Source organism: Dermacentor andersoni, chromosome 1 (genome assembly GCF_023375885.2).
Source record: "Dermacentor andersoni chromosome 1, qqDerAnde1_hic_scaffold, whole genome shotgun sequence".
NCBI lineage: Eukaryota > Metazoa > Arthropoda > Arachnida > Ixodida > Ixodidae > Dermacentor > Dermacentor andersoni.
Window position 1 is genome coordinate 278848490 of NC_092814.1, and position 22729 is coordinate 278871218.

Here is a 22729-nt window from a genome sequence, read left to right on the forward strand (position 1 = left end):
TCTTCTTTAGAAGATTTGTCAAAGGCCGAGCAACATCGGTGAAGTTTTTGACGAAACGGCCAAAGTAAGAACACAGGCCGACGAAGCAGCGCACGTCAGAAGCAGAACATGGCACAGGGAAACTGCGTAGAGCGCAAAAGTTTTCCGGATCTGGTTGGACACCGAATGCGTCGGTGTCTCAACACGGTAATCTGATGGAACCCAAATTGACACTTCGTGGGGTTCAGTTGGAGGCCAGCTTTTCAGAAGACCGCAAGAATGGCAGCGAGTCAGGTAAGGTGGCTGCTGAATGTGGGAGAAAAAACAACATTGTCAAGGTAACAGAGACAGGTGGTCCATTTGTAGCCTCGCAGAAGAGAGTCCATAATACGTTGAAATGTCGCAGGAGCATTGCATAGGCCAAAGGGCATGACTTTGAACTGATATAAGCCATCCGGCGTCATGAAGGCCGTCTTCTCGAAGTCCATTTCATCAACTGAAATCTGCCAGTAGCCGGATCGAAGATCGATGGACGAGAAGTATTTAGCTCCGTGCAAGCAGTCCAAGGCATCATCGACGCGTAGTAGTGGGTAGACGTCTTTTCGCGTGATCTTGTTTAAGTGGCGATAATCGACGCAAAAATGCCAGGTACCATCTTTCTTCACAAGGACGACAGGCGAAGCCCAAGGACTGGCTGATGGCACGATGACCCCATTGCGGAGCATTTTGTCCCCTTCTGATTGGATGACTCGATGTTCAGCATGCAATACATGATAGGGACTCTTGACGAATAGGATTCATGTCTCCAGTGTTTATACGGTGCTGAACAACAGATGTTTGGCCTAAAGGCCTGTCGCCAAAATCAAAGATGTGACTGTACGAATCAAGCAGGAGACGTATGTCCGTGGCCTGTGCAGAGGTGAGGTCAGGTGCAAATCATTTTCGTGAAGTCATCCGGTAAGGAACCAGAGCTGTGGGCTGCAATTGGTGCTAATAAACCACTCTCAGCATTCAGACCCTCAATGTCAAATTCGGAACCATTAGAAACACTGGCCAAAACATGCCGGCCGGAATCACTTGAGGGCACAGGCTGAAATTCAGAAGCGGTAGAACGACGTCGTTATTAGTAACCGTGACCAGCGTATGCGGAACACCAATGTTCCGGTTCAAAAGCAAGTCTATGATGGGGCGAAGCACATATTCACCGTCAGGAACCTGTGGCTGGGCAGTCAAAGTGATGCAAGTAACTGCTTCGGGTGACAGACGCACATCATGAAGCGAGCACAAGTGTGGTGGGGCGGTGCTCGGAGCATCGGCGAGTTGAGGCAGTTCTAACTGAAGAACGCCGGTCGCGCAGTCGATGAGAGCAGAATGAATGAATAAAAAGTCCAATCCAACGATAACATTATGAGGACAGTTGTCGATCACGGCAAAGAGAACAGAAGTAGGGCGGCTGGCTATACTTAAACGCGCAGTACACATTCCAAGAACAACCAGCACGCCGCCGTCGGCCATACCAAGCACTCGGGCAACCGCTGGGGTGAGAACCTTTTTTAAACGTCTACGTAGGCTAGCACTCGTCACAGATACGTGGGCTCCAGTGTCAACGAGTGCTTGAACAGGTACGCCGTCTATTTTAACGTCAATTACACTTCTTGTGGGCACAGACAGAGGATTTGCTGCAGTAGTCGGCAATGCAGCACCACGTCCGAGGGCTGCATCACCTAGTTTTCCGAAAGGGTGCGGCCGAAAGCCACAGGGGACCAAAGGCTACGTGTTAGCGGTGAACGAGACTGATGTCCGCGCGGCGATGGTGAGCAGCTGTATGTGTTCCTAGCAGAGTTGCCAGCGCTGTTAGACTCGGCCGTGGGCATAACACTGCGGGCATTTCTATCAAAACGGCTCAGCTTGGTCGGCGTGCGAGGTGTTGAGGGCCACGAGTTCTCCACTCAGTCGGGTTGCAATAACGCGGAGAGAAGCGTCAGGGTGGAGTGAAAATAGTAGAAGGGTGTTTGTTAGCTCTGGGATTGGCAACAACCCACACAGAATGTAAACCAATGTTTTCAAATTCCTGGCAAACAATGGCTTGTACGTGGGGAACTGAAGATGTGGTAGCATCAGGGTTAAGCGAACAGAAATCTGCGGGCACCATCATATCCAGTTCACGACTAACGATTCGCACCACGTGAAGATGTGAAGATCAACCCGCTGTGCGGGTTGATCTTGACACGTCGACGTTGCGGCAGCATTGGGAAGTCTGGCCAATGGTTGCAAGACGCGTCGGCTTTTGGCCTGCTCGAATTGTCGGCACTCTTTAACCCTTTGAAGGTTTTCGCCGTACATGTACGGCGGCGGTTTTCTGTCCCGCAAGGTCTTTGCTGTACGGGTACGGTTCCGACCCTCAGTTTGAAATTTCGCGCCATAATGACGATGCGTGTTCTCCGGGAGGTGCTGCCACCTCTTGGCACTTACAAGATGCGTTTAAAACTGGTGTTACCTTCTTGGGGAGATAAACAGAGCTGATTGCTAGCTTCAGCGCGTCGCTCAGACTGCGGCAACGCCCCTTTGGCAGTTTCGGTTTCGCCGCGTGATCACAACGGAGGAGCGCGAAACCTCATTTTTTTCTTTGTCAGCACTCTCTTGCAGGGCGGTGGAAGTTGATTTCTATCTTGATTGGCGCTGCTCTTAGCTTGCTTATCAGCGACGTTTGCGAGGTATTCTCGCTCTCAGTGGCAACGCGCCTTCGCGGTTTTGGTTCCGCCGCGTGATCGCAACAGAGGCGCGCAAAACGTGGTTTTTCTCTTTCTCGGCACGCTCTCGCAGGGGCGGCGGAAGTTGATTTCTATCTTGAATGGCACTGCTCTTAGCTTGTTTATCACCACTGCTCACGAGGTATTCTCGCTCTCCGCGGCAACGCGCTTACGCGAGAGGGTGCCTCAGACCTCTGCCCAAGGCAGCCGCACGCAGAGATGTCATGTGTGCACCAACACCTCGCTCCAAGAGTACAGACATGCATTTTAGGTGTGCAAACTGCGATAAGGCGCTGTGCGTAGACCCGTGTTTCAAGGAGTACCACGCCCGGAAATACTATTGAACATTTTGCAGTTCCGAGTGATGCCGACACCAAAATACTGTTCCTAATTATTTTTGACTATTTATTCTCGACTTTATACATTTTGTACATTCAAGATCCGCAATAAAGTAATTTGACCACCTGGGAAAGTTTTTTTCAAAATAATTCGACCCTCAAAGGGTTAATGATTGCATCAACTGTAGAGCAGATTTTGCCCATTAGCAGCTTAAACGCATCATCAGCAATGGCCTTAAGCACATGCCCGACCGTCTTAGCTTCTGTCATGTCGTGATCGGCTTTACGACAAAGTGCCAGCCCGTCCTGGATGTACGAGACATAGGACTCCGTGGGGGATCCTGCTTTGCGGGAATTTTACGGCCAGCTGGTTTGCCAAACAACTCTCAATTTCTTTTTGCATTGGTCCCAGCTGGTTAGCTCCTCTTCATGGTTTTCGTACCACACCTTTGCCGTGCCTCTTGGGTAGAACAACAGGTTAGCTAGCATAAGCGTAGGGAACCATCTGTTGATTCCCCTCACGCGTTCGTACATGGCCACCCACTCTTCTACGTCGGCACCATCGGCCCCGCAGAGTTCCAGGGTTGTTGGGTTGCACAACAACAATCGAAGGTGACAGCGACGGTGCATGCAACGGTGACGTAGGAGGTGGCAACGAGGTTGATCTCGAGTGCTCACCGTCATTCATGGTGCGGACAGTGATGAGATGTCCACTGCGGAGCTTGGTTTTCAGCCGTGATACCTCGCACCTCTCACCAATATGTTACAGGGATGTTGGGAGTATAGAAGATTGTATTTACAATATACATACAAAATGAGTCTGCACAGTTAAGATGGCTGACCACCAACAACACGCAGCAGCCTGCGTCCCACCATCTTCTTCCTCTTCTTTCATCCTTCCGTAACAATATATCTGGGTTAAGTATATTCGAAATCAACTGTAGTTGACTGCATTGCAGTTCCCCTCAATATACCATTGTACTACTCACGAGAAGAAAGGGTGGTTAACCGAGGGGCCCGATTTTTATTAATCATATCATGAGAAGCCAACAAACAGACACCAAGGAAAACATAGGGGAAATTACTTGTACTTACCAATTGAATTAAAGAAATGATAAATTAATGGCAATGAAATTGGATGAAAAAACAACTTGCCGCAGGTGGGGAACGATCCCACGTCTTCGCATTACGCATTTCTCCAGGAGGTGAGCATGTTGACAAGGGGCAAAATCAGAAGGGGGGCACATTTGGTGTTGCATCGCACGCGTAATGCGAAGATGTGGGATTGTTCCCCACCTGCGGCAAGTTGTTTTTCAATCCACTTTCATTGACGTTAATTTATCATTTAATTCAATTAGTAAGTACAAGTAATTTCTCCTATGTTTTCCTTGGTGTCTGTTTGTTGGCTTCTCATGATTGTACTACTCAGTAGCTTAGAGATGCAATATATTCGCCTTTAGCCCACTTGCTGCAGCAGAGATTTCATGACTCAAGATATGCACAATTTTTTTGAGAGAACCAAAAAGCACAAGGCTACTTTTGAGCCTAATACACTCAACATGAGCACACACACTTGAACCCTGCACACTGCCAAATGGACTTATGCAGGCTGCAAGAACCAAACCAAGTAGTGCTGGTAGTGGGCTAGTACGCAGGTGAGCATATGTAAGGGGGAAGATAAAAAGCTGGAGGCATTATACTTACGAAGGCACAAGGGGTGCCTGGAAAGCGGCACTGATAGGCCTGGGTGGGGCTGCCGGGGGTGGCCTGCCCGCTGCATCGGGCCGCGATGGGATCACTGGGGCTGGCCGGCTGGCCGCCGCTGGGACTGGGGGGGGTGCCCGGGAAGATCCCACATTCCTCCGGGGACCCCCCGGGGAGGGAGGGGCCGGCCTGCACATCAGCGACTTGTCATGATCATGATGCTCCACCTAAGCTGCCACAGGCACTACTAAAGAATTTTCGTATCTCCAGGCAGTCGTGTACCCCCCCCCCCCCCACACACTTGCACATAGTAGTCATGTGACAGGTGATTCTGCCTTGCTACACAACTGAAAGAGAATGTAAATGTTTGACCATCGTTACCGATAAACAATAATTTAGGCCCAGAGCAGACACCATCAAAATCCATGACTTCACAGCGAGCTGGTAAGGGAACTTCAAGGCTGTGTCACAACCCATCTCATTTTTATATGTTTTTTATCTTACCAAGACAGAAAAGTGGCAACAGTAGATTTGTTGGTATTGTAGAAGCGGGATTTATCAATACAGCTTAACTCAATTTGCTCTAGTTTTCTTCTTAGTGTACCTTTAATAGGCTAATGTTCTCTCCAATAGAGAAGGATTTGATTTTCTCTTAAACTAGACAACACCAGATGTGCCCCCAGGGTGTCTACCAAGTTGACATTTACAAATTCCCTGAGTTTTCCAGGTTTTCCCTGAGTGCCTTTGCAAAATTCCCTGAGTGACACAAAACTTTTTACATCAAGACAGGCTGACACTATGTCGCCTGATGCTGTCACTCTCTAGTAAGCATGCTAAGAAATGACTTAATCCAGTTTGAATAGTAAAGAGCATAATTTATTTTATATTTTAAAAAATCTGTAGCGAGGGGTTAGTAAAATGCAAAACAAATAAGACAACTATGAAAAAAAAAATGGTAAAGCTAATTGAATCGAGTGGAACATTCTCAAATATGAATAAAAATTATATGCATACATAAACAAATGTTTTCGAATATCCACTTCAGTAACGAATCATGATCAACTGTCGATACATATGTGTGAAACAGGTGGTGCTTGAGTCTCCACTGAAAGCATATCAAGGTGATAGAATGACTTGAGCATTTTATGATGAGTCATTATAGAGTAACTAAATATTTGAATATTGTAAAGTCAGTCATGCTACTCTTCTTCATAAAAAGGATTAAATCCCCTGCTTGAACTATATATGCACAAGTTATTCATTAGCCTCAAGCATTTCAAGAAAGAAAAAAATTTATATATTTCAAGGTTGCTACCGAGATGCCCTACATCAAGTGTCACGTAAAACATGGTAGTGCCTTCACCAAAGCGATACTCTGTAATGATACATATCACTCAGTAGCAAAATGGAAGTAATTTAGGTTAACAGAATGTTCAATTTGCCATAAGCTGTTCATGCTCTAGTCTTTTCTACCACTGCACAGAAATGGCAAAAATAGGTCGCTTCTACAAATGTGCACGCCGTGACTGAAAGTGATATGAGCTACTTTTATCAATTTATAGCACGCTCATTGGTGTGAGGCCCGAACTTTGTCACAAATGAGATTCTCAACAGCTGGTGTGTCAACCTCAACTCTCCTGACATACTCTCAGCTCGTGCACAACACCTCAGTGTTGCATTTCACTGCTTTAGCGAGTTTATTTCGGTTTGGATGAGGAACACCTGCATTCCAGGGTCAGCCAACACTGCTTTTTGAGCTCAAACTCCTTGAAAAAAAAGCGGCGGCAGGCTTCATTCCCCGTTCATTCCTCAATGCGTAGGTCCTTTCTGTTCTCGTCCTCCTCCTAGCGCGCTTTCGCCGTCTTCGCATCGCATCGAAGCATCCTCTTCGTCAGCTGTACAGTCAACGTCCAATTTTTCGGACTCCCTAAGGGCTGCGAAAACGTCCGTAAAATCGGGCACACCGTAAAAATGAATGCGTGTCTTTTACTGCCAGTGAAGGCTCAAATCGCCACAGGCACATCCGAAAATGCCTATCATCACGCTTATTAGGCATATCGGTGCCCTTACTGTGACAGGAGATGGTGGATGGACGCGTGTATAATTAAGGAATAGATTCTGTCTCCCGTGACAATTGCCCCTTCCCATGCTTGTTATGCTTCACCGCGTAGCACTTTTGTATTAGGCAAAGCTGACTTTTGGGAACCGGCATTATGCAGCGCGCCGTACTTTCCGAGCTTCGAAGCCAATCGAAGACCACAAAAACCGAGTCAGTGCCACTGCTTACAGCGGCAAATTCTTTCAATGAAAAACACGGCGCCGAACGGCAAGAACCTTTATAACGAACGTTGCAGCAGCTAGGCCTAGCATTTGCCACGGTGGCAAGGTAATCAAAACGGCGGCAATCGTGGCTTTCATTAATGCCATTTCGGACCTGCGGTCACGGCAGAAAGTCTGGAAAATCGGACGGCGAAGGGCTCTTGCGTCCGAAATTTCAGACGTTCTTAGACATTGATTCTATGGGGTACGTGATAGTGCCGCGGAGCCGTCGGGCGTCCGGAAAGTCTGCCACTGACTGTAAACTCCTCCAGCCGACAACACGGCGTCAAAAGACGATTCATTATGATCCCTCTCTGTTACGCGTGCCAGCATTAGTGCTACTTTCTTTCCCTTTCAATAAAATTACAGCTAATTTTCCCTGATAGAAGCATAAATTCCCTGAGTTTTCCCTGAGTATTTCCAGACTATTCAAAATCCCTGAGAATTCCCAGTTTTCCCGGTTGGTAGACACTCTGCCCCCCTTGAGATTTTGCCCCTGGTCGACATGCTCACCTCCTGGAGAAAGTCAGAATAATGATGAATGAAATTTCAAAGGTTACCATAAAGTAAGAATGCACAGAGTCGGAGATTAAGCTTCAAAGCACACATGACAAAAATAGTGCCTGCTAGCTGTGCTCACCGTGGAGAATCAGGGGGTTGCATTTTGAGCCAGTCATCCTTGACAGGCGGTGGTGTTGGCTGATAAGATGTCTGCATGGACACGTCGCCAATGATACGCAGGGCTTCTTTGCAGGCATGGTACATGCGTAGCATCTCATCTCGCTTCTGTGCCTCTTCAGGACTCTCTTCCATGAGCTGCGTCTGCACAACACATGCCAATGCTGTCAATCTCCACAGGGACCAAAAAAGCCAGAAATGTCAGACTGCACAGAACATTGCAGGTATAGCACCTGTAATTGGCATGCTAACATGTCAGGTTAGCTATGCAGAGCAAGCGAAGCAATAAACTTCTGCACTTTCTGCGGCAGCTAAATAATTTGAATTCTGGGGTTTAACATGCCAAAATCACACTATGATTATAGGGCAAGCTTTAGTGGGAGATTCCAGATTAATTTTGACCACCTGGGGTTCTTTAACACGCACCTAAATCGAAGTACATGGGTGTCTGCATTTTGCCCCCATCAAACTGCGGACTTCTTGGGAGAGCTGAAATTGCAGTTAGAAGTAGAAAAACAAGCTCTTAGACAGATGTACATTCACATACTCCCCCATACTTCTCAATTTTAGTAAATACCCCAAAAGACTCATGCTCTTTGCTGCCTTCTGCACTTTTGTGTGAATTTTATTGTCCCCTCCTGCCATTCCATTTTGCTCAGTCACACCCTTTTCTCTTTCTCCATCCTGTAGTGAAGCACCTTCATTCACTTTCTAGTATAATCACTGTCTTTTGCATGTTTTGCTACAATACACATGGGAAATTCTGCAATCTGCTTTCCCTAAAATCCACTATTAAGTCACCGAGAAAGCTTGGGCAGAGCTTGAAGTGAGAAGCAAGCATTAACTCAACAATAGTAATCACAATAAAAATTTTTACACATGGCCAAGGGTTCAAAGTTCTCAAAAAGAAAATGTGTACATATGATCAACATATCTAACTGGCTATGGCAAAATCACCAATTCGAACAAGCTGAGACCAAGTGAAACTCATAGAAACCAACTGGGAATTTTACTACAAAAAAGGTCTTGTAGCCACATCTCTGGTATAAATGTGATTTGGGCCATACACCCTAAGCAACCGCTGGAGAAGTGCCATTTTGGCCTGAAAGGCGAACTGCAATGAAATTTCCCTTTGGCTAAAATTGGCATTCAGCGAGTAGTAGTACCTACTATTGAAGGACTTCTGGCAAAGCTGCAGCACTGGTAATTGTCTAATTTTCATATTGGAAGCCTTTAAATGGCACACGCAGATGACACATGCACCCGGCACTTAGTGGATATGATGTCAGTCCCAGCACATCACTTCTGAGATTTTTCAGAACGCCGTAGGCAACCGTGGGCAGTGCCTAATCTAGGAGGCCATGCCGAGGAGTTGTGCATTCCGAGTCATGCGTCACTTCTGGCAAGCAGTAACTTTCTTTTGAAGTTTCGGTATGAAAAACATCTAATTTTGCTAACTTTTCCCAACACATCCACTCTCATTTCAAACGTAACATTTTGCACAGAGGCCGCTTTATATTTACGCTATCTGAAACTAGGCTTTTTACACGATCCTAAATTGCATTGCAGTCAAACTAACTGGGCCACCGGCACAATGTACAGCCTGCTGCCCACTTGCACAGCTCATGTTATACCATGTACCACGCACACAAACAAGGCCCGAGCAGCAAGCCCCTCTTACCCTTGCCTTGGCATTTTTCTCCTGCAGTGTACAAGGAGTACCGAGCGAATGTCACCCGGTAAATTTATATTTGGTGCTCTTGGATATCTAACACTCGGATGCACCTCATCCCATACCCCAAAGAACAAGGTGGTGCCCTGACCTAGCTCACTATAGCCATAGCCACATGCAGCTGAACGGACTTCCTGGGCACTTTCACCCATAGACCAGAACTTCCAAAGAATGCTGAAGTCGTTGGTCATCCCTGCCTTTTGTACATATAAGGAAATAATTCCCTTCATTGACTGAAGTGCTGTTATCATCTCTATGCCTTGATAGTGAGTCAACGCACACATAAAGCACCCCTTTTATGCATCGCAAAGTGAGGACGAGCTATGTGTCACTTCAGAGCCTCAAGCTGGTAGTGGGCATCTTAGCCCGAAACTGCAACTTCAGGAGGGGTGCGCTCCCACCGTTTTGCCAGTGCTTTGAGTGTGAGGAAGGCTTTATAGCTATGTAAAGCACCCACCTTTTGTAGTGTATACAGGTAATATTAGGAAATCCCTCACATTCAATTTTACATGCAACACATTCATTTGATAGCGAAGTATCGTCCCTTGCAGTAACCCTGCAAAAGAACTTCACTCTTTAAATGTTTCACACTAATAAGCACTGGAATAATGCAGTCAAACCTCAAAATAACAAATCCCTTCTTAATGAAGTAAAAAAATTGTCTCCCTATCTCCCCTTCATTCAAAATCATGCTTTTCTCAATTTGGCACTATACATCCACACTACAACTTAAATGTCTCCATACATCACATATGTACATACACAGCTTCAGATAGAAGCAAACCAACAGGCTGATGCAGAGTTCATCAGTTATCCGCACAAGAAAAAAATCAAGCAAAATCAACCTGCCAACCACATCACTACTTCTGCAGTGCCTTAACTATATGTACTCTATTCACATTCGCAAGGCTATCAGAGATGTGTATTTTTCTGTGAGCTGGCAATGATAGCAGAGCCTACTGCATCTGCGTAAGAGGAAGCTTTAGCTTGGGCCCAACTCTGCCATAGCCTATTCAAATACATGTAAAACGCAAAAACGCTTTTCCGAGATTACCCTTGGACCAATTTTAATGAAATTTGTCGCATTTGAGAGATAAAGGTAAATTCTAGTGACTGTTGGAAGCAGGACTTCGATTTAGGCCCTGAATTTTGTAAAAAGAATTTTCAAAAATTCAAAAGTTAAAGAGAATATAAGCACAAAGTTTACAAATGCATCAAGAACAGATATCGCAGTTCTGTAAACGGCATCCATTAGATCATTCAAAGCAGACAAATTTGATATGTTAAATTATATCTTACGTGAATTTGTTATGTTGCGTACAAGGGTTTTGCAAAAGCTGTATTTCAATATTACTAAATTTTTAGGATTTATGTGCAACATATTAATTTTGTCCGCTTTGGATGTACTATTAGATGCAATTCACAGACTTGTGATGTCATTTTTTATTGCCGAGTTAGAGTTGTAAACTTGATAATTTCTTTTCTTAAAATGTTTGATGTTTGTCAATTTTTAATAAAAAATTGATGACCTAAATCAAAGATCCGAAACCAACCGTCACTAGATATTTTTTTTTTTAAATGCAATAGACCTCGTCAAATTTGGTGCAGTGGTTGCCGAGAAAAACGAATTCTCCTTTTACGTGTATTTAGATAGGAACACCCGAGCTAAAGCTTCCTCTTAAGCAACTTCCATGAGTGGCAGAATGGGGGTAGTGCTTTAAGGGCACTGTAATCAATGTGCACCATGTTTTCAGTAATTTTAGACCAGAGCAGGCATTTCCAGATTTTTGCAGTATTGGGCTCAGTATTTGATACTTTATACTATAAAGAATTATTCAAAATTGTGCTACCAGAATACTAGCGAGTACACTGAACAAGCTGCAAGCTTCCTAGAACTTTGATTTCCTTCTTGGCAGGGTCAAGAACTTTTCAGCATGTTTGCACACTTGCCAACCCAAGACTAAACTCTAAAGAAAAGAAAATGCAGATGAAATGTATCTACATAGCACGGCACTAAGCAGTACTAAAATGTAAAAATGCTGGCACTATATGATGCGGAACAATGTTATAGTTGAAAATTCCAAGAGTAAATTATTTCTTACCTGATCACCTGAAGCATAAAGTGCTGCTAGTAGTTCTGAATAGATGAATTCTTTAGTCTGCACAAGAAAACAAAAGCACAAGCTTAAGTAAACTGTCTTTCAGGCCCACTATACCATGTATATTACCCGGCAAACATTTCGTGCCTAAAAATACCATTCATTATAGGAAAAGTAAGAACCAAGCTCCATAAAGAATATTTGAATATATTGCAATACCCTCTGCCAGAATAAATAAAAACAACACTTGAAAGCAAGTCAATGTCTTAACTTTACTCTTTACAACCAATTATTGAAAGCTCGACACTTGACCCACAGAGCAACCACAAACTGCAGCTTGTACATACTAGAGGCATGAAGTGTCACTATCTTGTGAAGTTACAAATAAGACAAACACAATTCAAAGTAATCACAAGCTCTATGCAAGCATTATCCAGCCCAAGGAATACATTACAATGAGCATAACAGCTGTCACTAGTTTGAAAGCTCAAGGCAACAAACTGGCCACAAAATAGGCCGATATTGCCATACAGAAGCAAGAAGCATGGATTCTCACATTGTTGATGGTGAGGTGCATGATGATCTTAGGCACCAGGTCACGGAAGGTCTTCGTGATAATGCGCATGTAGGAGTCTACCAGGTTGCGGATGGTCTCCACCTGGCGTTCAAGCTGCGGATCCATGGATGATCCACCGCCCTCCGAACCCGAACCATCTGAGCCCCCCTCACCATCACCTGCGGCGCTCTGTGCCCGCTCTGGATACACGCCGGCTCGCAGGAACGATGCCTTCCACGAGTCCACCTCCTCCTGGCTCTCGCACGATAGCTCCAGCTGTTTGTAGTCCTTGTACACGTTCCTCCAGTGGGAGTCATGAACAGTCTTTTGATCACAGGCTGCTCTCTCATAGCCCAGCTCACTTAAAATAGCCATAACACAACCCTACACCTTGCAAATTGCAATGAGGATTGCTTCTTTATTTTCCTACATCAATGCAAGGTGTAGCATGACAGCTGTTGCTTCATAGCCAATTGCTTAATTTGTCATAAACACTAAGCGAAGAATAAAGTTTATCTTTCGAAATACTGCCTGTCCATTAGCCAACAATTGAAACACAAGTTCACGAAACATGTGAACACTAGATAACACCAGGTCAAATATAAGCCAGTAGGAAAAACAATGTGAGGTAAATTTTGCATCACCTAGCCACACAAACAATATCTAAGGAGTACTGCATAGCTAGCTTGCCAAAATGCAGCTTTCCTAACAGGGACCACATACTATATGAAAGCACTGATAGAACACCCCCCCCCCCCCCCCAACAAAACACTTACATGAACGAAACAGTCACACATTAGGAGTACAACCAAATATGCACTTCTTAACTGTGGTTCCATGTGGCGCCATAAGCAGGGGTATATGTTCATCGAGCTTTTGTCAGATAATTGCATATTTTTGGAAATTACAAAAGGGAATGCAGTGGACAGTTTTCCAAAGCAGCAAGTTGCCAAGAACAGGCTTGACATTGAACTGCAAATGCTCTAGTGGAGTCATATTGAATTCTTGTAACACTTGAGTTTTTATAAGTTACCACTGGAGAAATATTTTGTTGTCATTAATCTGTATCTCCTGAACCTAAGCATCCAGCAAGCAGGATTACTTCACATTAGTATTATATCCCCAACTTTGTTAGCCCCACTACATTGCAACAGTAAAAAAAAAAAGTGTGCATTATTTTGGCATCAACTATAAGAAACAGCGGAAAGGGGTGGGAGGGGGGGGGACTTAGATATAGGTCAAACTCTAGGTCATACAAATTTTAAAAATGCAAGGACTGAAGAGAGCTGTTGGTGAGCACACCATTGAAACATCAAAGTCTTTAAGACCAGAGAAGTATGCTATTAAACTCACTACTGTTAGGAGTCCCACAAGTACAGAAACCAGCGGCACTGTTAAAAATGCCCATGAAAGTATGTACTTCATATCCAAAACTGGATTACCGGGAAAATATTTATGTATTGCATTTGAGACTTCAATTTTTAATCATGCACTGCATGAAAAGCTGCAAAGAAACTTTCTTGAATGTAAAGAAACATCACAGGAAAGTAAAGAAAAGGTACCTTTGGTCAGGGTTGAAAAGTGCAAATGTGTTTCTTCGAGACATGAAACCAGCTTCAATGTCCTTAATTTTTAGGCCATCCAGAGGGAGCATGTATTTCTTGTCCTTCTCCTAAAATGTTGGAAAATGCAAAAAAGAATAGACTAGTATGAATATAATTTTGGTCTGTAAACTGGTCACTGTGCAACTCAACCAGTATTTTAACAAACCAGTGAGCATTACGAAACGATGCAATGCCACTTACAACAAAGGCCTGTGAAAGCTGCACTTTAAGAAACTAAAATAAAACAAAACTGCTGTATTTATTTGCGTAATGAAGACACCTTTTTTTTTTTTCTGAAAAACAGTTGCAGAGTTGGGGGTGCGTTTGTTGTGGGGGGTAAATTTTTTGAAAACTTTTTAAGGATGAACAAAAAATGCAGTAATGCAAAAAAAAAATTTTTATATAGCTTACCTTTTGCGGCAAATATATGCTTACATGATTTGCAAACAGCTTTTCTTGTTGCACTTTGCTCATCTTCGTTTCTCTATGCTTCACTCTTCGTCAGAATCACTAAACCTGTTGTCCAGGTCGCTGGCCACTTCCACATAGTGCTCCCACAACTGGTCGACCTCGCTGCCGTCTAGCCCATTTGCGATTAGAGTCTTCTTGAAACTCTGAGATCAAGTCAGCTGGCAGCGAGTGCCATGCGTCTAAGATCTAGGAGCATAGCAGCTCGATGGACGGACTTTTCACCTTGCCGGTCGGTGTCAGGGTGCGCCCTCCCTGGGCCATCCAGTCTGTGTACAAGCGCCACATACTGTCTAAACGGTTTGTTCACACAAACATCAAGGGGCTGCAGCACCGAAGAGAATCCACCCAGAATGATGGCGATCTTGGTACACAGTTCCGTTAGTTGCCGGCGTACATTCCCTCTGTCGAGCACGAGGAGAGACGGGAGAAGCAGGGTGCCAGGTCGCTGTCCCGACAGTCCGGACCCAACCAGCCATTAGGTCGGCCAACATCCAACCTTCCTCTTGGGCTTGTACGTGCGTGCCGGCTGGGAAGTTGGCCTTGGGCACAGTTTTGCAACTTCCTGCCATCTGCCATGGTAGCCAGCATTACCGTCAAATGCTGCTTCTCGGTGCCTGTCGTTTTGACAAGCACACTCCGTGCTCCTCTTTCATTGCCCGTCCTGCTCATTGGCATGTCAAAGTTGACGAGCATCTGGTCGGTGTTCTCGATTTGCGAGAACTTAAATTATGGGGTTTTACGTGCCAAAACCACTTTCTGATTATGAGGCACGCTGTAGTGGAGGACTCCGGAAATTTCGACCACCTGGGGTAATGTGCACCTAAATCTAAGTACACAAGTGTTTTCGCATTTCGCACCCATCGAAATGCGGATGCCATGGCCGGGATTCGATCCCGTGACCTCGTGCAGAGCAGCTCAGCACCACAGCCACTATGCAACCACGGCGGGTCCGATCTTCGAGAATAAATTCTTGGTCCTGCCGCAGGCGTATCACAAACTTGTGAAAGTCCACTACCTTCTCTTTATAGCAAGGAGGCAGTCGCTGACAAAGTGATGTGTACCTCCTCAAGTACAGTCCATTGCACCGTATGAATCGTGTCGTCCACCCATTACTCGCTTTGAAAGCGGTGTTCGCAATGCCATGCTTCCTGGCTGTGGCTCGCGCATGTATCCTGATCATTTCGTGTGAAACGACACAGCCTTCCTTTCGTAGGTCCCGGACGTATTCTAGGACCTCTTCTTCCACACCAATACTTTCTGGTCTTCGGTCCAATAAAGTGAGCCGTGGTTCAGTAAAAGTGAGTGACGGTTCTTTTGGAGAGAGGAAGCCAGTTCGTGCTTGCTCAGTGAGCTGTGCTGAACCATTCCGTCAGAGCCAGGTCTTCTGCTGCGTTTCGCGGTTTTGTTTTCTTACCAATGAGTGGTTGCCAGCATGGGCAGACTCACGCTTCGCTTTCTGTATGCGGTGTGCATGGCAGTCCCTTCAGTGTTGTGTGCATCCTATAGTGTTGCACCTGATGCAACCGAAGGGAGAAGTAAAGAAGCCTTAATTGGCAATGGATGGTGCTGTTCATTGCTTGCTGCTGTTTAAAGAATGTCTCATGACTCTTACCGGTCACGCATCGTGCGCTGGGGCAACGACACGAGTATGCTCAAGAGAAAAAGAAAAAAAGATGGAAAAAGAGCCAGCACGGTGACGCCAGCAAGGCGGTGCCGGCTACTTAAAGTTTCGTATTCGCGGGAAGCGACCGTTGGCTGGCGTGGGCAGTTTCATGATCTTCGCTTGCTGTGTGTTTGTGTGCCGTGATGTCTTTACACTCGCACTGTTCGTAAATCGTGCTATGGTGCACAAATACTTCAAAAACAAGTACATGCCGCGCAGAGGTAAAAAGGAAAGCAAACTAAAAACAATGCGCGTAGCAGGGCGGCGGAGGGGGGAGGGGGGTTGGCATAATTGGCAAAGAGGATTGGCATAATTTAAAAAAAGAAAAAAAGAAGAGAAAAAAAGAGAAGAAGAGCGCTAAGGCAAGGAGGCGCCACACGGCTGCTGCTCCTGTTGCCATGACATCAGCCGGATCGAGTGAAGTGGGAGAGCTACAGCACAGCCACTTGCGGGACTGCAGGGGATCAAAGTTGGGGGTGCGTTTATTACGCTGGAGAAAAAAATATAAATTTTGACGACTAAAGTTGGGGGTGCATTCATTATGCGAGTGTGTTCATTACGCAAGTAAATATGGCACAAAAGAGTTGAATGTATTCTACATAATATAATGCCAAAGTTTCAACAAAGTTCAAAAACCCACAAACAAAGGATTTTTATGCAAAGGGCCCATTGGCATAATATATGTTTACACCAAAATAAACCACTGTAAGCACCATAAAAACAGCATATTATTAAGATGTCTGTTGCATTAGGCAGTTGGTTAGACACTGATATTAAACATTCTGCATTAACAAACTAATCAGTTATATTTCTGAAGAAAGACTTTTCTGAGAGGTATGGCAATTCTAATATTCACATCTGTACTTGTTTACCTTTCTCTGGTGATTGCTTTTCACCAACTAACAATTGTTAAATGTTATTGCTCAGCACAAGACGCGCATGCATGATTTGGAACTTATGCAAATGTTATCGTTGATTCCATCTATTGTGTATGTCCTCGCCAAACCTTGTATAATCGGGTTGTATGTGCAACAAAAATTGCGTAGCTGTTTCTGGAAACCACATAGGCACCATCCATTACACTGGAACCTTCGATGAATGATGTATAAAAGACGAAGCACTTGACCCGCAGATCAGATTTCGACCATCACCAACTGTGTTCGCCACTATCACTGTGCTTTTAGCGTAGCCTGTTTTTGTGGGCACAGGTTCGTCTAACAAATACTTAGTTTCGTCATTCACAGTTTTGGTAATGTGTTCTTCCCCGTCAATAGTATGTGACAATATCAGAAATTCAGTTTATGCAGAAGGTTCTAGAATTACATTATGTATAGTCATGGCTATATAAGGCAGGCAGCTACATCCTGAACAGTGACTAAGCAACAAACTTCTATTTCATTGTGCTTAAAAAATATACTCCCACCTCCTCCTATTCTTTTTCAGCTGGCAGTGCAGCCAGTGTTTCAACATGTGCTTCAGTGAACACTGCACATTTCCTTTCATTAATAGATCCAAATTTTAATCCAAACATCAAGAGTAAGCTGACTAGAAACTTCAATGTTTATTAGCTACTATTCTCCATGGTGACAAATTAGATTCTGGAAACCCTTGACTAAATACGCAGAAAGCATGTTCTGCACAGTGCTCAGCAAAGTTGAGTCATTTTCTTTCCGAAAAAAATTATTGGAACAGCCATGCCTTTCCGAATATGGCACCAAAATTGTTTTCTTTTTCCATGCCTGGCATCAATATGGAGCATAGCTTCTTCCGAAGTCCTAATAAAATGAAAAAGCACAACTTATTTGCTTGGTTGTCTTCATGACAACAGTTTCATTTCTATAGTGGGTTTGCTTTACAATGGGTAAATAACCATGAGCAATTCTCCAAACCGAAGGGCTAAAACTGCTGAAAAAGTAGAAACACCAGTAGCTGACATGCCTGTACAAGTGATGTACTTAGAAATGTGTGCTATGAATGTTGAATTTGATGGAAACTCTAAAATGTGACAAAGTCTGACCTAAAGAAGCCGAGAATTTCAGCATGTGCTTAACGTACTTGAGGTAAATTAAACTTCAATTATAAAGAACAGACAGATCTGCTTGCCTCTTCGTCCTTGTACCATGAGATGGACTCTGATGTGAGCACAAACCAGTAGTCTCTAGAGCCACCCTTCATGATGCCCAAGTTATGGATGCACATCCACCCCTTGCGAATCACCTGAAATAAATGCATGACAAATTACTGAAGAAAACTTTATTGTCTTCTTTAACTTAACCAGATATCAGCAATATAGCTTTCAAAACAATGTTGGGCCCTAAGCAACATGCTAAGAACAACCCGTCCAATTGCTTTCTTTACACTGGGGCTAAGAGAACCCAGACACACTAAAAGAAATTTGTTTAAACAAAATTAAGCCCTACAAGATCAGCAATCTGTGTAGCAATCTAGTGAATCCAATTTACAAAGGTGTACTCACTCATGTAGAATATAATGTTCCTACTTTAGAAAAAAGAAGTTGACTACAAAAAACGAATCCTTAAGAACTGGAGTTGTTTCTGTTAAATACAAAAGCACACAAATTATCCTGAGCAATGGTGACAAAATTCAACACTACCTCAGCAGTTAGAGTGCCCAAGACTGCTACTACAGTCGAATTTCGATAATTTGTGCTCAAAGAGTTTCAAAAACGTGTTACAATTAAATGGCCTTCAAATTAAAGAAAGCTCATTGAATGGAGGACTTGTGCACAGCGCTGCGTTAGGCAGTGCATGTGCACTGGGCTCACATCGAAAGTGCAACTTCACAGCAGCGTGGCTCATTTGCCGTGAAGCCACACTTCTGGCCAAAATTTTCACGGCTGTGAAGCCACACCTCAAGGCAAAATTTGCATATAACCTGCAACCCGAGCTTACTGTTAAACTTAAAAAAATTTTGGTGAGGCTTATATGTGCCAAAATAGAGTACTTGCAACATAAAATGAGAGCAGCAGCCGGTGTACAGCCACATTGCCGGGTTGGATGCACCGCCTCGCGAGTTGCGAGTGCTGTTGAGACCACAATCAGCGGCGCGGTATGTTCAAATTTGCCTTCACAAATGCTTACGCATTTGAATTACCGAGCATTGTTGCACACTGAAATACACATCTCGTTGACAGGACTACAGTGTCAGTTCGAATAAACCAGAAGTTCCAATTAAGCATGTTCAAATTAACGTGATACTACTTTATAATATATATATTGTCGCGAAGCACTTTGAACAGAAAGCGTTCGCGACTAGAACGCTGAAGCAGCGAGAGGTAGTGTAGCCGACCGAGCACCGAAACAAGGTTGTTCTTTCTCGTCGTCGCTGTCTCTCTCCTAGGCACAGCCCCACTGCTCCTTATTTTACAGTACAGTTATCTCCCCCGCGGAAAAGGAAGCCGTCCCGGCGACCTACGGGTAGGACAGCACAGGCGGATCATAGTAGGGCTTGAGACGCTGGGCATGCACAATTTCGCGTCCACGACGGCGATGATCCAAAGGTAGCTCGAGGGGTTCCACAATATAGTTGACTGGAGACGTTTGGTTGATTACGCGGTATGGGCCTTGGTACTTCGACGCGAGTTTCGGTGACAGTCCGGTGGTAGAGGCTGGAACCCAAAGCCACACTAGCGAGCCAGGAGCATACGATACAGGAGCATTTGAACTTTCGCGATGGTGCTTCTGGCGTTGCTGGTCTTCTGACGTAAATATACGGGAAAGCTTGCGACACTCTTCTGCGTGTGCAGCAGCTTCGGATAGGGTAGTCGTTTCCGTGGAGTCAGGGCGGTACGGAAGGATAGTATCCATTGTGGAAAAAGGTTCGCGTCCGTACAGGAGAAAGAAGGGCGAAAATCCCGTGGTAGTCTGCGTGGCGGTGTTGTAAGCGTAGGTCAGGAAAGGTAGAACATGGTCCCATTTGGTTTGGTCGGATGCAACGTACATGGCCAGCATGTCACCAAGAGTGCGATTAAAGCGCTCGGTCATGCCATTAGTCTGCGGATGATACGCAGTAGTGGTGCGATGAATGATGCGGCATTCTTTGAGGAGAGCCTCGATGACGTCGGAGAGGAAGACGCGGCCTCTGTCACTGAGTAGTTCCCTGGGAGCTCCGTGGCGAAGGATGATGTGGCGCAGGAGGAACCAGGCGACGTCACGTGCAGAAGCGCTGGACAAAGGGGAAGTTTCCGCATAGCGCGTAAGATGGTCGATGGCCACGATTACCCAGCGATTGCCATCTGATGTGGTTGGCAGAGGTCCATAAATGTCGATGCCTACTCGATCAAAAGCACGTGCTGGGCAAGGCAAAGGCTGCAATGGCGCGGTTGAACGACGAGGGGGATCTTTACGGCGTTGGCAAACCAGACAGGAGCGGACATAATGATGGATGAATCGATACATCCCCCGCCAGTAGTAACGAAGGCGTAGACGCGCGTATGTCTTCAGTACCCCTGCATGCGCGCACTGGGGATCGTCGTGGAACGCTGCGCAAATATCCGAACGCAGGTGTCGCGGGATGACAAGCAACCATTTGCGGCCGTCCGGGAGGTAGTTGCGACGGTACAAGAGCCCGTCGCGAATGGAGAAGTGATGTGCTTGGCGACGTAATGCGCGATCGGTAGTGGGTGTCGATGGGCTAGACAAAAAACACAGCATGGACACAATCCATGGGTCTTTCTTCTGCTCCAGAAGAATGTCCGTGGCAGCAAGGGAAGACTCGGACAATGAAGCCTTCGGGAAGCTAGCCTCGTCTGTTAGCGGCGAACGAGACAAGGCATCCGCATCCGAATGTTTTCGGCCAGAACGATACAGCACGCGAATGTCGTACTCCTGCAGTCGAAGGGCCCATCGAGCAAGACGACCGGACGGTTCTTTTAAGGACGACAGCCAGCACAGCGAATGGTGATCAGTTATGACGTCAAACGGGCGGCCATAAAGATACGGACGGAATTTGGTTATGGCCCAAATTATAGCCAGGCATTCCTTTTCTGTGACTGAATAGTTCGATTCAGGTTTAGTGAGTGCACGACTGGCGAATGCAACGACGTACTCATCGAAGCCAGCCTTTCTCTGAGCGAGAACGGCCCCAAGGCCAACGCCACTGGCATCCGTGTGTATTTCAGTTGGAGCACTTGGGTCGAAATGGCGCAGGATTGGTGGTGACGTCAAGAGACGACGCACCTTCGTGAAGGCGGCATCGCAATCCGGTGACCAGGCTGAAAGGTTGTGGCCACCATGAAGAAGCTGCGTTAAAGGTGCTATTATAGAGGCAAAATTGCGGATGAAACGGCGAAAGTATGACGCTAATCCAATGAAGCTGCGCAGTTGTTTCAAAGTCGTTGGTCGGGGAAACTGGGCAACAGCTTGCAGTTTCGCCGGATCAGGGAGTACACCTTCTTTCGACACGACATGGCCGAGGATGACCAGCTGGCGGGCAGCGAAGTGACACTTCTTCAAGTTAAGCTGGAGGCCAGCATCGGCGATGCACTTTAGGACGCGTTCAAGTCGAAGTAAGTGGGAAGGAAAGTCCGGTGAAAAGATAACGATGTCGTCCAGATAACATAGGCATATCTGCCATTTGAGGCCGCGCAAAATGTTGTCCATCATTCTTTCAAATGTGGCAGGCGCATTACACAGGCCAAATGACATCACGGTGAATTCAAATAAACCGTCAGGTGTGATGAAGGCCGTTTTCGGACGGTCTGACTCAGCCACTGGCACTTTCCAGTACCCGGATCGTAAGTCTAAGGATGAGTAGAATTCAGCGCCTTGGAGGCAGTCTAGCGCGTCGTCAATACGGGGTAGCGGATAAACGTCCTTGCGTGTGATCTTATTAAGTCGCCGGTAGTCCACGCAAAAGCGAATTGTGCCATCTTTCTTTTTTACCAGCACTACAGGAGAAGCCCAGGGACTGTGCGAAGGTTGTATGACACCGCGTTCGAGCATGTCTGCAACTTGCTCAGCGATCACGCTTCGCTCCGTGGCGGATACACGATACGGCCTGTGGCGTAAAGGCGCATGGTTGCCGGTGTCGATGTGATGGACAACAGTAGAAGTGCGGCCTAAGCGAGATTGTTGTAGGTCGAATGACGTGCGAAAGCGGTCTAGAAGATGGACGATCTGGGCGTGCTGCGCTGGAGTGAGGTTGGGATCAATACTCTGGTAAAATGTTGGGTCACACGGCGGCGTGGGAGGAGAAACTTGAAGGCCCAGAGTGTCAACCGGAGGAGAAGCCGGGTCGTCAGGCACATCGTAAAGGAAACTTGCTTCGATTCCGTCGGCATAACCAAGACACTCATTGTGGAGCAGCCTAGCAGGGCAAGGAAACAGGTTTGATACATAAAGTGCGCTCGAACCTTGTCGAATGGCAAGAAGGGCAAAAGGAAGCAAGAAAGGATGGCGGCGAGTAACAAGCTTAGACGGCGTGAAAAAAAACTGTGGAGTCGGAAAACCCAACGCAGGAAACGGGTACAAGTGCGGCAGAGTATGGAGGAATCTCGGTGTCGGCGGTGACGAACACACGACCGGAAGTGTCATCAGTATCTTCAAAAACGTTGGTGCCGAATGGCGACAGCGCGAGTTCAGCACGGGCACAATCTATAACGGCATGATGAGAGGACAGAAAGTCCCATCCTAAAATCATGGCATGGGAGCAGCGAGGCAGAACAACGAACTCAATATGGTATAAAGCGCCGCTTATAACAACACGCACGGTACACTTCCCTAAGGGTTCAATCGGCGCAGCGCTTGCTGTACGTAATGAAATGGCTGAATAAGTCGTCGCTACTTTTCTAAGGGTAAGACGAAGCTGGTCCGAAA

General features: G+C 45.8%; 1 protein-coding gene across 8 annotated transcripts in view; it reads right to left on the minus strand.

Annotated features, from left to right (window-relative positions):
- The window catches only part of shi (dynamin-1 shibire), a 103397-nt gene that overhangs the window by 22427 nt on the left and 58241 nt on the right, over positions 1-22729 (minus strand). For 5 of the 8 annotated variants that reach the window (XM_055063184.2, XM_055063183.2, XM_055063187.2 and 2 more), the window contains 6 exons: positions 17997-18110; positions 13718-13827; positions 12156-12516; positions 11603-11659; positions 7731-7912; positions 4772-4960 (listed from right to left, as the gene is read on the minus strand). In XM_055063184.2, the coding sequence (XP_054919159.1) occupies positions 4772-4960; positions 7731-7912; positions 11603-11659; positions 12156-12516; positions 13718-13827; positions 17997-18110 (1013 nt within the window). The remainder of the gene's footprint in view (positions 1-4771; positions 4961-7730; positions 7913-11602; positions 11660-12155; positions 12517-13717; positions 13828-17996; positions 18111-22729) is intronic. The other 3 variants (XM_055063189.2, XM_055063188.2, XM_055063190.2) reach the window with 1 other exon arrangement.